Source organism: Pseudopipra pipra, chromosome 6 (genome assembly GCF_036250125.1).
Source record: "Pseudopipra pipra isolate bDixPip1 chromosome 6, bDixPip1.hap1, whole genome shotgun sequence".
Lineage (NCBI taxonomy): Eukaryota > Metazoa > Chordata > Aves > Passeriformes > Pipridae > Pseudopipra > Pseudopipra pipra.
The window spans coordinates 51,012,715-51,028,693 of NC_087554.1; the positions used below are offsets into that span (position 1 = coordinate 51,012,715).

Below are 15,979 nucleotides of genomic sequence, written 5' to 3' on the forward strand. Positions count from 1 at the left end.
TAGAATGCAAAGCATAAGCTCCCCATCCTCTCTGTGACCTACCCCAAAAGCAGATAGAGAGAGGCAGAAGCAACTGGGCTGACTGAGACACAAAGATTTCAATATAGAAGTGTAATTGTCAGCAACAGTTTACATCAGTTGCTGGAGAGCATGATGAGAGAGTTCAGGGATGAGAAGTCAGTCAAGATTCCTCTTTTTGGCTCAGTTCTGCTTGCTTCAAGAAGCTGAGAATTTATGCAGTTTGTGAAGCATCTACCATTGTCTTTAGGTGTGTTATTAAACATGCAATCACTGAATCTAAAATGAGAACCTATGTCACATGGCTACTGTTCTGTGTCAGAAGTTAAAAAAAAACAACAACAAACAAAAGAACAGAACAAAAGGAAACAAAAATCCCCTCACATTAAAAAAACAACCCTCAACCACCACAAATCAATCAGAACTAGCGATCTCAGGCTTAGTGCCATCCTGCCTTCCTCCTGCAAAAAACCCAGCAAGTTTATTAATCTACCTCTCTTTTAACTTACCAGACTTATGTGCTTATTGTAAGAAGCATACATGTGAGACGCCATCATCTCCACTGTAGTTAGTTTCTGTGGCTGAAGTAAGGAATTCAACCTGTCTACAATACTAATATCCAGCTCACAAAATACTGGACTTAACTTTATTTGTAACTCTGCCTTCTGTGGTACAGAACTGAGTCTCCCTTGACTACCCTAAAAAGAAAGAGAAAAAGCAGTAAAACCTTTAACAACAACAACATAGTGAAACGAATCATAATAACTGAGAGTTAAGGACTCTGTTTTACAAGTTAGATAGCTTTCTGTTCAAATAAACCAAATTAGAGAAAGGTTATTACACAGAAACTTGGTCTTTTAAATCTGCCACCTTACCTGAGGTCCTCTATTATCTGAATGCTTATAATGCAGCTGAAGGCATGGCACAGTATGAGAATCATTTCTTTCTTCAGAATGAAATGTCAGTAGCTTTAGAAAAAAAAAAGTATTAAAAGTACTTAATAAATAAGGAGGAAAGAGTTGACACAGGAGAAGGTATCTATGACATTTTACCTAGAACAGACAGTAGGTAACCCCACATTCAAGCCAGTGAACAGAGCCCCAGCCCAACTGCTTACTCAATGCACTTACTCAGCTACTTTATTGGATGTCTCTGACCATTAAAAGAGATGGAAGAATCATCATCATGCAAAGAAACCTTTGCATTGCTCAACTCCATTGGTTAGTTTTTAGAAAACATTTACTCTAATTCCCAAACTGCATTAAGCAGATTTAAAAGAAGTAAACTAGTGAAGTTTGGCTGCTTGGTGCTATTCCTGTCAGGTATGACAGCAGTCAGGTTCACTATTTGAGCTCAGAATTAAAATAGAAGGTGTATCTTAAAACCATAACATACTTAAAATAGTAAAAAAAAAAAAAAAGGAAATCAAGAAAAATTTAAATTACAACCATTTTAAAATCTAGCATTGTCAGTTATACAATTAAAATTTCTTTGCTGTGGAACTCTATATTTTACATACCTCTGTATAGTGAGGCTGCTTGGAATGAAAGTCAGTAGAAAAAAGGCATTCCAGGAACTCCATATCACCAATGGATAAATCAGTACTAAAACTTCGAGAGGCAGTCCTTTGTCTTTGTTCATAAGACACTTTGATGCCAGTACCTATAAACCTAATTATTAAAATTATGAATTATGAAAAGTAGCATAAAACAATATCAAAGTCAATAAAAATAACAAAGTCAAGAGATAAATATGCAAAATAGGATTACTACAATCCTTTAAAATCATTAAAAGAACCATAATTTCTTAAAAAATATGAAAATATCGAATTATAACAGATTTTGCAACGAAGACAATGGAGCTCACTTATGTTACACATTCAGCAATGGTCAACATAGAAAAATTTGTAAAGAACATTTTAGACACCTAACCTGAGGTGCAAGTCACATAAATCTAACATCCTTAGATAGACAATGAAAAAGTCAAATGTCTCAGAAAGTCTAAATTACATGCATAAGGTAAGAAAAGGTATATACACCCTTACATATTTTACTTCATACACTGTACTGGGATGGTAAAAACTTCTGCAAAAAAGGACTGTTGACTGACTTTATGATTTTGTTCACACTTATGTTTTATCTCTATTAATACACTATTTTACACTAAGTAAACTCCTAAGCTCCTTCAAGCAGAAATCACTACAGTGGAATAAAAATAGTCCTGTAAAACACAGCTGTTTCTAAAGTAATAATTACCTTAATGATTCTTGACTCTAGACTTCTGTGGTAGAAACTGTACCTAGTTTAATCCATCCATTAAAAAGCTAGGTGATTTTAATGTTTATAATATTTTTTTTCTTAATTTAAAAAAAAGTCTTGGACAACAGATGTCAAAATTCAAGACTATTTTGAAATTAATAAAGAAGTCTAATGCAATTCAAATATTAAGTGACACAATTCCTATGGAAATAAACTTACTTAATTCAAATTTACTTAAAATATATTTTTGTTAATTATATTTATTAATAAGCAAAGTTATACCTAAGGTGATCATGAGAACAAGCTTCTGCAAATACTTCTCGGAAGGACAGAAAATCTTCTGTTGAAAACTTAACTGGCTCGATCTTTTCTATTCGGGCAAAGAAATCCCGAGCCATTGGTGTCAATGGGTTAAGGTTCAGTGAACTTTCAGGTGGGGGTAAAGGGTCAATATGAAGTACAGACACTGAGAAAGTTCCAACTGCCAGTCTAAAAAGCAGCTCAGGTCTGGATTCATCCACAGAAACAGATCTGGATGGAATAGCTGAAATACAAAATTAAGTTCACGTAATTTTTCAGCAATAACACATGTATAAAATCATCTTACTTTTGATTTTAATTTCTTTTTACCAAGTTGCTGCATAACAATTCATTTTCAGAATTATCTATCTATTGTTACTTACATGTCCTTCTTAAGGAAGTCTGGTGAACCATATTGGCTGCCAGCGAAGAACCTCTTGGAGGCTGTAATTCTTGTTTGTTACGATCAAGAAAATCACCCCAAGTTGGTTGAAGCTAGAACAAAAACATATATGACCTTAAATTTGCAAAGAGTTGTTAGATATTAGATCAAACATAAATAATAAGGTAAAGAAACACAAAACCCCAACATGTATAATCAACATCATGCCATTTCATGGGGTATTAGTGCTCAACTTATTAATGTAGATTTGCTTCACTTTGGGGTATGCTTTTTAATTCTATGATCTTCTACACCCACATATTTTCAAAGCTGAAGTTGCACTCCATGTGCTTTTTACAGAGAAATGGGAGAATATATGCTCAACTATTCTCCATGGTTTTCATTAAGCAAAACACTAGGCATATAACAAATTTAGCAAAGATGGTGATAACAACAACTTAAGTTTTTATGTTGTTTGAGGAATAATGTAATACAACAATTTTGTACTTTTTATTGTCACAGCCTGTGTAGTCTACATTGAAAGAAAACCCAGGTGGCAAACATGCAGCTATTAAAAAGAAAATGAATCACAAAGCATCCCACATAAGCTTCAAGGCATTTGAAAACACATTTCTTAGCTTAGTGGCCAAATAAATGAGAACCATTCCATTTCAATTTCCATAGCAGAAAAGGAATATTATCAGCTCTAAACACTTTCCATTGTTCTAGAATTTTTCAATAGTTCTTGATATTGTAAAGAATGCAACAGTTATGCAATGGTGTCAGACAAAACTGTTAATTTTAAAAAGATTTTAAATGTCGTTAATACTATACCACTGTAGTGCTCAGTGGAGATCCTGCTGGTGTAGTTGTATATGTACTGGTTAAAGACAAATCTAGATCCATGGTTGGAGGGTCTCCAAGAGGTGGAAGGGAGGAAAGGCTGTGAGACATGTCCATTTCAGCCATTGAGAAGAAAACTTCTTCTTCTAATAAGAACCACAGATAGTAAAGAGTTATTTTCTTATTAAAAAGTCACTTTACTTTTAACAGAAATGTATTCATAAGTTTACAAATCTAACTGCTAGACAGAATAAGCAGCTAAATACATTATTTACAGAAGTTCCAAGGTTTCTTGACGCTGAGACTAATAGTGTCTATGGAGAGAGATTTAAATAAAAATCAAAAGGAGAAAAACCTAATGACCACTAAAAAAACAGTTAAACGTCTCATTTTCATGTTCAAGGTAGCATATTTTATAGAAATTCATGCAGTCTCCTTTTGACAAATCAAAGTTCCCACTTTCACATTAAAAATAATTAGCAAAAAAATTGAAATAAAAATATCAGGAAAATACAACTACTAGATGTAATTTCTATTCTAGATGTAATTTCCTCAACCATACATTTGAAAAGATGTTACACTGCATGTGTATTTGCTGTGTGCACATTAATATAAACCGAAGAGTTTTAATGAAATACTGAAACAAGTCTAGCCCGATACCTAAAACAGTTAATTTTTTATTCAACTTTACAATCAATAACTTTGACATCAAATAATTGTAATGCTATTTCAATACACAAGTTGGTAAGATTCAAAGCTGAACACTCAATTTAAACAATGTTAACAACTGATTATTTGCTACGTTGCATTGTCTTTTATACTTGCCACGACTAGAAGGTGTTCTGGCACTCTCTGTCTCATAGAAGCTTTGTTCAGATGATGCTCCCGCAGATAAAGACTCTTTTCTTAAATAACGTTTCAACTCCATCTGAATCCGGTACTCATCCTCCTGCTGCATTGGTCGGTTCTTCCTATCTTTATTTGACAATTCTATTCTGTTTAGACTCTCTGCATTCAAAAAAAAAAGGACAGAAAGCCTACTGTAATTTCCTTAACAGTATCCCTAAGAAAATCCAAAAATTAATCTCAAAATTAACAATTGCTGTATATATATGCATCTGTAGATATATATATACACAAACACATCTGTTGTACATCAGATGTGTATTATGGGCATTTTGTTGGTTTGAAGATTTTACCTGTCCAGAACAGACTACTCTCTCCCCAGCATTCATTAACTTAAAGTCTGAAGAAAATATTTTAAGGTCATATATGCAAGTCACATATAACATTAGCATACATTTCTCAGTCAGCTTTAGGGACTAAGGTCACAATCTCTTAAACATTTTACTATTAAGGAAGTTTTAAAATTTCAGGTTTGAAGATCACACACACATGGGAAGCTATATGTAATACTTCTCCAGTTGTCCAAAAACAATTAACAAGTCCAGCACAACAAATATATCAGTATCAGAAGAATATTAATTAACTACCCAGGACATGGGAAATCTTTTTGAAAAGATTAACTATCTACCCTAATAATTGTTGTTACATAAGGTAGATGGGGGAACAAACCAAAACACCCTCATCCTTCCAATGCAGTAGTTCAAACACTGCTGTTAATTCTTCACCAATATGGACAAAGAGACTCAGTTACTGTCTGCTCTATGATTTCTGTGCCTGCCACTAAAGCATAGGACAAAGAAGGTAAGCTACTCTCATGAAACAGCACTACGAGAACCACAATTGGTTTGGTCTCCTGATTTTCTCCACTTAGAATTTTCTCATCTCTTGTCTTATTATATAGTACTTGTCAAGCCTTATTTGTTATTCTTTTCATTACTAGCATTTACAATTTGCAACTGAAATCAATAAATTGATCATAGCCCTAATTCAGAGCAGCTACAAAACATTTTGCTAATATCAGATAAACATTCATAATAATTCATCACAAATATTTTTTTTTCACTAAGGAAATTCATTTATCTTGCAAAGTTTACTTTTTGGTCATTGCAATACATATTTAAATTTTATAGAATGTTCACTTGCCTGGTCCAGCAATAGCTGCTACCATGTCCAAAAGAAGATGCACCTGTCTTGGTGACAGAAATAGATGTACAGAGTCTATTTGTCCATCTATATCCAACTAAAAAGAAAAAGGAAGAACACTTTCAAGGACACTGAAGGAATTTTTCTCTGCAAGTCTTGAATCAAGTATTTTGATAATAGATTTTTTATGCTTTTGATGTAAATATAGCCATTCCAGCATTTTCTGGACAACACCTAGAAATTTAATTGCGTATTCCTTCCAACCTGTAGCTTGGCAGGATAAATGCAAATGCGTCACTATTAGGTTAAAATAAATACACAATCTCAAAAGAGAAAAACTCAAAAATTTCATTCATCTGCTAATTTTTTTCCTTTTAATAATTCCATAAATAAACAACTATATGATGTTAGTTTTTTACATACTAATTATAAAATATTGACATCAGCACCTTCTGAAATAGACCTCAAAACTGTGAAGGGTCTCTTCAGGACATCTCTTTAGTAAACAGATGAATAAATTCACATACTTTCTTCATGAGGAGTGGGATATTTATAGAAGTCCAACTGTTTTGAGATGGTATGCAACAAAGCAAGCTACCTAGCTTTAGAAAGCAAATCAAACTAGAACTATCTTAAAGACTTCTATGGATTTATTTTTCAGTTCAAGAATCCTGTACTCCCAGACATTGGTCCATTCATGATTATTACTCATTGTATTGGGTGTGGCAAGGTATTGGCAGTGAGGTTTTGCTGCAGGGACAAGAGGTCAGGGTCTGCCTAGAGCTGGTTCCAGCCAGACCTGTAATGGACACACCTCAGGACACAGCTGAGCCTACCAGCAAAGTTGGTAGTGACTCCTCGAAAAGATATTTAAGGAAGGGCAAAATGCTGCATGGGCAGTGAGGAAAAAAACCAGCAAGAGAAACAATCCTACAAACACTGAGGTCAGGGAAGAAAGAGGGGAAGCAGGTGCTTCAGCTGCCAGAGCCTCTGGAAGAGATCACACCAGAGCAGAAATCTACACTGCAGCTCATGCAAGGTGCCACTCTGCAGCAGACAGATGTGCCCTGGAGGAAGCCTGTGGGGAGCCCACACTGGAGCAGGTTCCTGGAGGTGCTCAGCTCATGGAGAGGAGCCCACATAGGAACAGGTTCTCATGTCAGGAACCATCATTCATGGAGAACTCATGTGGGAGCAGGTTTATCCTGCTGGACTGCAGCCCATGGATAGGACCCACACTGAAGCAGTTTGTGAAAGAATGCAACACGAGGGACCCATACTGCAGTAGGGGAAAAGGGTGAGGAGGAAGGAGCAGCAGAGAGGAACTGTTATGAACTGAATGCAACCCCTCAATTCCCCATCCTCCCTGCACTGCTCAGGGCGATGAGGAGGTAGAGGGGTTGGGAATTATGAAGCGAAGTTAAGCCTGTGTAGAAAAACGGGTGAGGGAAAGCTAGTTTAGTTTGTTTCTCAGCATTCAACTCCATTCTACTTGGCAATAAAGTCAATTAATTTTCTCCAAGTTGAGTCTGTTGTGCCTGTGACAGTAACTGCTAAGTGCCCTCCCTGTCTTTATCTCAATCTATGAGCTTTTTCATCACGTTCTCTCCTGCTGTCCAGTTGAGAAGTGTTAGTGAGAGCAGCTGAATGGGTGTATGACAGCCAGCCAAGGTCAAGCCACCACACTCATGGGAAAAAAAACAACCAAACAAAACAGGCACCCAAACGAGTGCATTTATATGAAAATATACTTTTGCTCATAAGGACCTTAAGGGAATATTTACCTAAGCAGGGAAAATAAATGATCATTTAGTTCTGTATACTGTTCTCTATTTTTTCCATCCTTTGGAAAGAGTTGTAAGAAAATGACACTACTGAAATGTGTGCACTTGACATGAAGTTACAAAGTGCACTTTGTATTTTACATGCTTGAAACGTCTGTTGTAACATAACTCAGTTTCCAGAGTAAAAAAAAGAGTTGAAACTAGACTAAGCAATATACTGTATCCATGTTCTTTTCAACATGCATGAACTCTACCCGATAAACCAAAAATCAGCTCCTTCTTCAATTTTGTCATGTAGTATTACATCCATTCACTAGTTTGGTTGTTACTTTATTTAACCTAACAGCATTTTTACCTGTACTCAAGAACAACTTGCAGAGATCACTGCTTAGTCTTCTGTTATATTGAACATTTCGTATAAAACAAAAGTTACTCTCAACTCTGCCCTTGACATTTTTCTGCCAGCTATATTAAAATATATCTAATGATATAAAACTGGAAAATCTTCAGCAACATCTGGATATCAAATAATTTAAGGGTGTTAACTGCATTAACTATTCATGCTTTTGAAATAGCCAGCATTTTTCTACTTCACACCAAACGAAATTTTATTTAACTTTTCAAGACCCCTTCTTAACTGAATTAACAAGAAAAGTTAAAGATTGACTAGAAACTGCTGGACATAAAAAAAACTTTTTACTCCAGTAGAAACCTTATGCTTTCTATGAAATATAGTATGGTATACAAGACAGGTCAATAGCCAGTTTTAAATTTGGAGACAAGGGGAATATATTTACACAACTTTACTTATATACTCACACTTTTTTAGGAAAATAGGGCTTTATTTTCAGCTGCTTTGCTTCCTGCATCTTTATATAAAATAAATATTACATTTAAATAAATATAAATTTTTAGTATTTCATTATGGCATTGTTATTTGATTTACAGTAGATTTTAATATAAAAATTCACAAGTAGAAATGTTCATGTTAGTTTTATAATGCTGCAAGTCTGAAATTATTTAAATTAATTAATCATTTACAGTTTACTTGTAATTGTTGAAGAGAATGACACCCTTTTAAAATCAAAGTGATTTTAATCAACCACCAGTTACACATTCCACACATATGTAGGCCAATCAGTCATAGTGCTACAAGAAAAAAGGACAAATGAATAGTAGCGGGAGTTTCATGAAAACAAAATAATTTTCTCAGAAATAACTCAAATACATAAATTCATAGAATGGAATCAGAGAATCATTAAGGTTGGATCATCAAGATCAACCTTCAACTGAATACCACCCTGCCCACTAAAACATATCGAAGTGCCACATCTACTTGCTTGGTTGAACACTTAAATTCAGTCTCTTTCTAACATACAGAAATTCTTCTTTAATGGATTTCAGTTTGAATATAAAGAATATACAAGAAAACTAAGTGCATTCTGCTCCCTTGAGAATCTTACCAATTTCTGGATGTAGTAGAAAAAAAAAAAATTCTACAAAACTATTAATTTAGTTAAAGACCAGGAAAGCATGACTAACCTTAGCTCCAGGAAGTACTTCATTTTGCTTTAATGTTAGGCTCAACTCCATTCTACCAATCAGCTTACAGATCTGGACAGGGTCAGAAGGAGTAATTTCTGGCAAGTTTCTTGTTAATTGGGGATGTGGCTCATAAATGATTTTTGGATTCCAGCTAGGTGAAAGCTTTGGTTCAGTTGCCTTAAAACATTACAGAGAAAAGAATAAGAATGTACCCCATTTCTTAAGAAAAAAAAAAAAAAGAAGCATTTCAAATAAGCATATCACACAAATAATCATTTTACATAACTATAAATATGACAATGGCATTGAAAACATGTTCTGATAACTGTGAAAAAAACAAAGCATGTAAAATGTGAAGCCTTAGGCCTTTGCAAAAAAGAGGAGCAAGTTTCCACAGAACAGTGAATTGTAGAGTACTTCTTAAAGTTGCAACCAGATTCCAATACAATATGTCCTAAACTTTACTCAGTCCTAAAGTCTCCATTTCCTTCCCCCTCCTCAAATCAACAGCAATTGATTATAAAACTTATCAAACATAGATTCAAGTAAAAGTTCAACTCTTGTATCCTTTAGAATTAACCTAGTATATTAGTGTAACAATATATTCTTTCATCAATTTACACCCTCAGATAACGTATTTAATTTTACCAGCTGTGTAGCTGAACACACTGGGGAGGACTTTGCTGACGCAGGAAACTCATCCCAGAAGAAAGAGACACCTGAGAGCTGCAGTAACTTGTGAGCAAAAGCCGTGGGCTGATGTACATTAATTCCAGAGCACTCATCTGCAGTTTCATCACAGTACATAGTTCTGAGAGACAAAAGAAAGGAAATAAAGATGGTGGGTGCCTACAAATTAGGCTCCTTAGCCTTTAAGTTTGTACATGCTCTCTCTCTTCATACTATTTACAATGCCATTCACTGTCACGAATGGAAAATCCACCACGCTCTGAGAATGGGTGGAAACCTTAAATTTTCTATGGAACACCACAGGAAAATTGAGACATGCTTCCACTGCAAACATACCCCAGTGTATTATCCTAGTCCCTACATCTAATCTGATCAGAAGGTGAAGGAGTCTGCCCAATGCTTCTAAACTTATCTTTCCATTAGGACACACACAATTCTTGCTTCAGAATCTGAACTGTTTAAAACTCTGCCATCTAATACTTTTTTGTTGTCTAATAGCACTACTTGAAAGTAACATTCTGTCAAAATGAAAGTTGAAAATTGAGAGAATATGCTATAATCCTGTAGAATTTCTATGATGTTGAATTTCTTATAAGAGACAGTATAAACAGTCAACTCTTAGAAGATGCAAGTCTACACATGATGGTATTTGCAGTGTAAAAATATATATACTTTTCCATAAATAAATTCTATCAAACGTCAAAACAACACATTATTTAACAGTTTGTTTCAATATAGTTTTTAAATCACAAAAGGTTTGTTCTGGAAATGGACTTCCATTAGAAAAATAATCACAATTGATTATTAATCTTTCCTGAACTGAGCTTAACAACCTGAAGCTTTCAAATGTTTAAAACCAAATATACTTCATTAGCAACTCTCAGTAAGCATCAGTTTTATCTGGTACTGATCTCAGTAGTTTGCAAAAAAGTATGATTACACTCTCCTATAGGTTAAAAAAAAAATCTAATAATGTGTAGATTATTCTAAGCTCAAAATAATTACAGAAGTCACGTGGGCTCTTTTGAAAGCTCACAAAGGACCTAAACTCTTTCTATTTGTTTGGGTTTTTTTCCCCAGGAGTACCTTTTTTTCTGAAAAGATCTGAAGTGTCTTACTCAAAAGGGTTGGTCCCTTTCCTAAACTAAGAGATGGCCTGATTTGCCAGCAATCTACGTAAAACTGTTGAACATCTAAGAAATGGTATTCATTAACTGTGGAAGTTGATGAACACTTTTATTTGGGAAAATAACCCAGAACTCTTCTAATTCGATGGTTGAATAACCTTAGTGTAAAGATGTTAAGTGGAAACTGAGTGGAGAAAATGCTCCACTCAGAAGAGGTACTCAAGAGCTAGTGTCTAACTGTATACTAAGAATATGTGTGCATGAATGAAATGTATTCTGCAAGAAATGGCAAAAAGTGCCTTAGGAAAAAAAATCTACAGATTAAAGAAAAAAATGTTTACCTTTCAATTCTGACTTCAAGTGCAGTTCCACTTTTAGAGTTCTCTGGCACATGTTCTATTCGCAAAACAGTATCTAAAAAGGTAACTTTCACTCTTCTTAGAACTTAAAAGATAAAACAAAAAAATACAGTGTAGGCAATTAAGTCAAGTTACTTAACAAATACTTTTGTAATTAACTCTATTAAACTGTCTTTCATTTTGTTTATGTTCTCGGCCCTTATTTCAGTGAAAATAATCAATTGAATTTAACAATGTAACAAGACACCAAGAGACAAAGGTAACTCCTACTAAATGTCCAATATGTACATCCATAGTGTACAACTGGTCTTTAAGGCTTGGATATTTGAGCAAGTGACAGCTCAAACCAAGTTGTTCTGTAGCTCAGTGTGGATGATCCTCAAAGAAAGTATCTGCTTCATTGTGCACCACGTCTGAACTCCTAAACCTTGGGCAGCACCACACTGCTTGGACTGAATAATTCCATTTCTAGATTGAACATTTCCCTTAGCTCACACTTTTCAGCACTAAGTTCTCCAGCACATAATGTGGTCATAAGGCCTTATTTTCTTCCATTTAAAAAAACAAAAATGGAAACAAGATTTCTATCAACATGGTGTGATTATGGTGGCATGATATATCATAACAGGTCAGCTTTGCATAAAAACAGCTGAAAAAATATTCTCCATTTCTCCCTCAACAGCATCACTACTAACAATCTAAATTTGTGTGATGAATTAAACTGGCATCTCCAAAACTAAGGCATCTCACCAATCACTCAGGTGCAGATTCAGTTGGATTTATTCTGGTGAAAACAAACACCAACTTGCCCTGAAACAGGGTTCATTCTGTCCACTGAAGGAAGCATACAAATATTTTAGTAAGTAAATAGGGCATTTTTTCTCTGCTTCAAAAGCAAGATCAACTGTCCTCCTTTCCTCTTTAAATTTTACAAGTAATGCTAACAAATGAAAATTTGTCAGATAAGTTATGGCAATTGAGATGCCATTTTGTAAAACCAAGACACAACATAAACCAATTTAATATCAGATGTTAATTCAGATTTCAGTAATTAATTCATACCTGTTTCAATAGTTTCTGCAAATTTCTCAAGTCCTTCAAAAGGCTGGGACCCTTCTCCTTGTTCATCTGTCAGTTTTTGGCTAAGACACTCTTTTGCAAGCTGCATACTACTGGTCATAAAACTTGACCAATACATAGGCTCAGAACCAGATGCTGTGGAGTAAAAGAAGTCTTAATAAATTTGACTGTGAACATTATGAAACTATAAAGACAAAACAAAGTAATACATTTGGCACACCCAGGAAAGAATTTCAACAGCTTAGTGAGAAGTCATACTTAAAAACAAATTTAGTTACAATCTCTCTTTATAGACTTTACTATTTTAAAATTATTTTAATCTACTTAAAATGCATTGATAAGATTCTGGTATTTCAAAATTCAATATAAATAAGAGGAAACCAAGTAATTAACAGCGTAACCAATCTTCAACACTGGTTTAAGTGAATAATTTCTGGAGTTCTTTTACTATATTGGTATTCTTTTGCAGGCATAATTGGCAAAATTAAATAAGTCCTATTTTTAAGAATTATTTCAAGGTTTCTTATTCCATCTGAAACATATCCTACATGAAGAAACACTAAACAAGGTTTAAGATGTTATCTTAGTATATTAGAAAACATTTTAAATGACTAACATAGACCTGATACAGTAAGTAGAACATAATAAAATCATAGAGCATGGCAGGTATTAAGCTGAACAAGTTTTCATCAGCCAGATTAATTTAATTGACAGTTCATTCCTACCAGTTAACACCAAGCCCATTGTGAGCAAACACTATAAAACTAGATTAGAAAAGTTAATCAAATTCAACTAAAACACTCTAGTGTAGGCAGAAAAAAGTAAAACTAGCACAAATACAAACAGGTTAAACAGGCAAAACATTTCAGTCTAGCATTCAGGTCTGGAAACATCCATGAGGCTATAGATGTGTGATAAAACCAGCTCTGTGGGGGGTTTTCTACACTGTCTATTCAATTATAAAGCACAGTGCATTGAAGAGAACTAAATGGATGCAAGTGAATAAATAAAAAGTTTCCTCCTAATGCTATCATTCTCTTAAATCAGTAATCTTACATTAGAAAGTAAGATAGCTCAAAACTTAATTCCAGTTAAACAACTAAGGATGAAATTCAGAGTATATATACGCAAGTAAGTTATTTAAGGTAACTTGCAACAGATGAAAAATAGGTTTTATGCACACTTTTCTCTTCTTCATGATACGTTTAAAGAAATGTTTTATTCCATCTTCTCCACATTATAAAAAGGAAAACAAACTAAAATCCTTCAGACAACCAAGCTACAATTTTCACACATTAAGTGCTCCACACATTCTATAACAACACATCTTTGCAGAATTTATGGAGTTTTGGTGACCAGTGAAAATTTATCACTAGATCAGTTAGATTCATCTGGATACAGACACGTTAGAAGAACTCAGCCAATCCTCTCAGCATTAGATTCCATAAAGGTAAGTATTTAGAGTACTTAAAAGTCATTATTTAAGACTGTGATAGCAATTAAATTGCATTAGTTGTTCTCCAAATACACAAGAAGAGGCATCTTTCACCCTAAAGTAGCCAAAGAAAGCCAGAACCTCTCTGTAACCCCCCTTCATGGTTACTATGGTATTATCCTACTGCCAGCTACCAATGCTGACTAACAGCATTTGGCATACAACACCCAAAACCGGTAGCTAATCAAAACTCCTTTCCACACAGTATTGGAAGAGATACAACAGTAAGAGCATTTTATCATTTTAAGCTATTTAACAGAACAACAATTAATTGAGTTGACAACCAATTGATGAACACCTGATAGTTTCTTTTTTTTATTACATTCTCTAACATTAATGTATGTAAACTAAATGGCATTTTAAATAAGGCAAAGATTGACTAAAGCAAGAGTAGCCTTTTGACTCTGAAAAACTGTAAAGAATCTCCTTCTCTAAAATGAAAAAATAAGCGTACCAAGTCTTGGTCTTGGCCTGAAGACCATCTCTAATCCTTTTACTTCTAATGCACAGTTATCCTGTAGCAATGACCCCCATGGAACAGATAAAGAAATTGATTGGATAAATCCATCTGTGACTTCCAGAGGTGCATCTGCAGACTCCAGGATCTCATTAAGACACTAGAAGAGAACAAAAAAAAATGTTTTTAAAAATCGTCTCCATAATTATGCATCTAACTAATAAAACACTTTGAGACTACCAGAAAATGAATTATACTCAGAAAGACAAAAAATGGTCACTTTCAAGTATTTCAATTCCACTGCAATTTGTTTCACATTAATTACCTAGCTTTCAGCATAACACAGATTGCTCTGTGGTAGCTGTATAATCTGTATTTTTGGCTATTCAAAACAAATATCTGCTAACTTATAAATACTACAGTACTAACAAAAGTAAATCTATTCTTTCTTTGGCAGTACTTGAAAAAACTGAAAACAGGCTGACAGTAAAAGTACAAAAAGTACCTAAACTCCTAGTGACAGGAGTATTTCTTAGCATGTATCTTCAGTGTAATGTTCATTTTCGATTTCTCTGTGACACTGGATCAATGGAACCAAACAATCACTTCTTGCTGTGTAACATACTTGCCATTTCTAAATCATATCTTTATAGTAAAATGCTCCAATCAAGTTGCCCTAAGTACTGCACTAGCTCTGAAGTAGTAACTTCAGATTTTTAAATCTTCCACAATCCTCAGAAAAGACTCCCTTGTTGCATTATATAGGTTTTATTACATCCATACAGACAAAATATATTCTTCTCGTTTACGTTAAAAAAAAAAGTGAATCCCTGTTTGTGCCCTGCTTCAAAAATGTAGTTAAAACTGAAGTTATGGAACAAGAACCACCGAGGCTGCTTTAATGAAACAAAAAACAATCTAAATCACGTACCAAATTCGGTGAGTGCAACTTTCCAATATAAACAAGACCCTACTAAAGACTGTGGTTGTAATAACAGGACATAATCTTCAAATGGCAAGAAAAAGTGTGGGTTTGACCTTCCTGTGTTGAACAAGGCTGCTGATTTTACCTGAGAAAATGCATAAATTCAACATCAAAATTCTTGGAAAAAATAAAAGTTGTTTTTAAAAGTTGTTTTCCATTTTAATCATATTTAAAATGTTCCAATTATATAGAATAACTTAAAAATAAACAAAATAAGTTTTCAGAAAATTACATTTTTCACTCTTATGTCTCCAGGTGCAAGTTTCCCATCATGTTAACTTGTTGCTTTGCTTATGCTTAATAACTTTGCTTTTGGAATCTTGTTTGCCTTGCATGTTCAGCTTTTCTAGTTTCTGTTCCAAAGTCCACTCAGGACAGCAGGAAAAGACATCAACTTTAAAGAAACAGAACCTGAACAGTCCTATCGCAAAATTATTTAGGAATCAAATAATCAGTTAAGATTCAGTGACATAAAAACTTTATTTTCAACTCAAATATAAAAGTTCAAATATAATTGAACTTAAACAGAAGAATTATACGTGTGGTAACAGCCTGAGATAGGCAAAAACAAAATTTCAAATGAAAACTATATTTTAAAATATCACAG

The 15,979-nt window shown here is 34.1% G+C and overlaps 1 protein-coding gene across 3 annotated transcripts in view; it reads right to left on the bottom strand.

Annotated features, from left to right (window-relative positions):
- ATG2B (autophagy related 2B) overlaps positions 1-15,979 on the bottom strand; it is a 49,459-nt gene that overhangs the window by 31,090 nt on the left and 2,390 nt on the right. For 2 of the 3 annotated variants that reach the window (XM_064659094.1, XM_064659092.1), the window contains exons 2-14: positions 14,385-14,547; positions 12,418-12,570; positions 11,338-11,440; positions 9,828-9,990; positions 9,177-9,356; positions 5,851-5,947; positions 4,627-4,809; positions 3,793-3,947; positions 2,960-3,071; positions 2,559-2,820; positions 1,538-1,688; positions 894-986; positions 528-716 (exon numbers count right to left, since the gene is read on the bottom strand). In XM_064659094.1, the coding sequence (XP_064515164.1) occupies positions 528-716; positions 894-986; positions 1,538-1,688; positions 2,559-2,820; positions 2,960-3,071; positions 3,793-3,947; positions 4,627-4,809; positions 5,851-5,947; positions 9,177-9,356; positions 9,828-9,990; positions 11,338-11,440; positions 12,418-12,570; positions 14,385-14,547 (2,004 nt within the window). Of the gene's footprint in view, positions 1-527; positions 717-893; positions 987-1,537; positions 1,689-2,558; positions 2,821-2,959; positions 3,072-3,792; positions 3,948-4,626; positions 4,810-5,846; positions 5,948-9,176; positions 9,357-9,827; positions 9,991-11,337; positions 11,441-12,417; positions 12,571-14,384; positions 14,548-15,979 lie in introns of all 3 variants that reach the window. The other variant, XM_064659093.1, reaches the window with a different exon arrangement.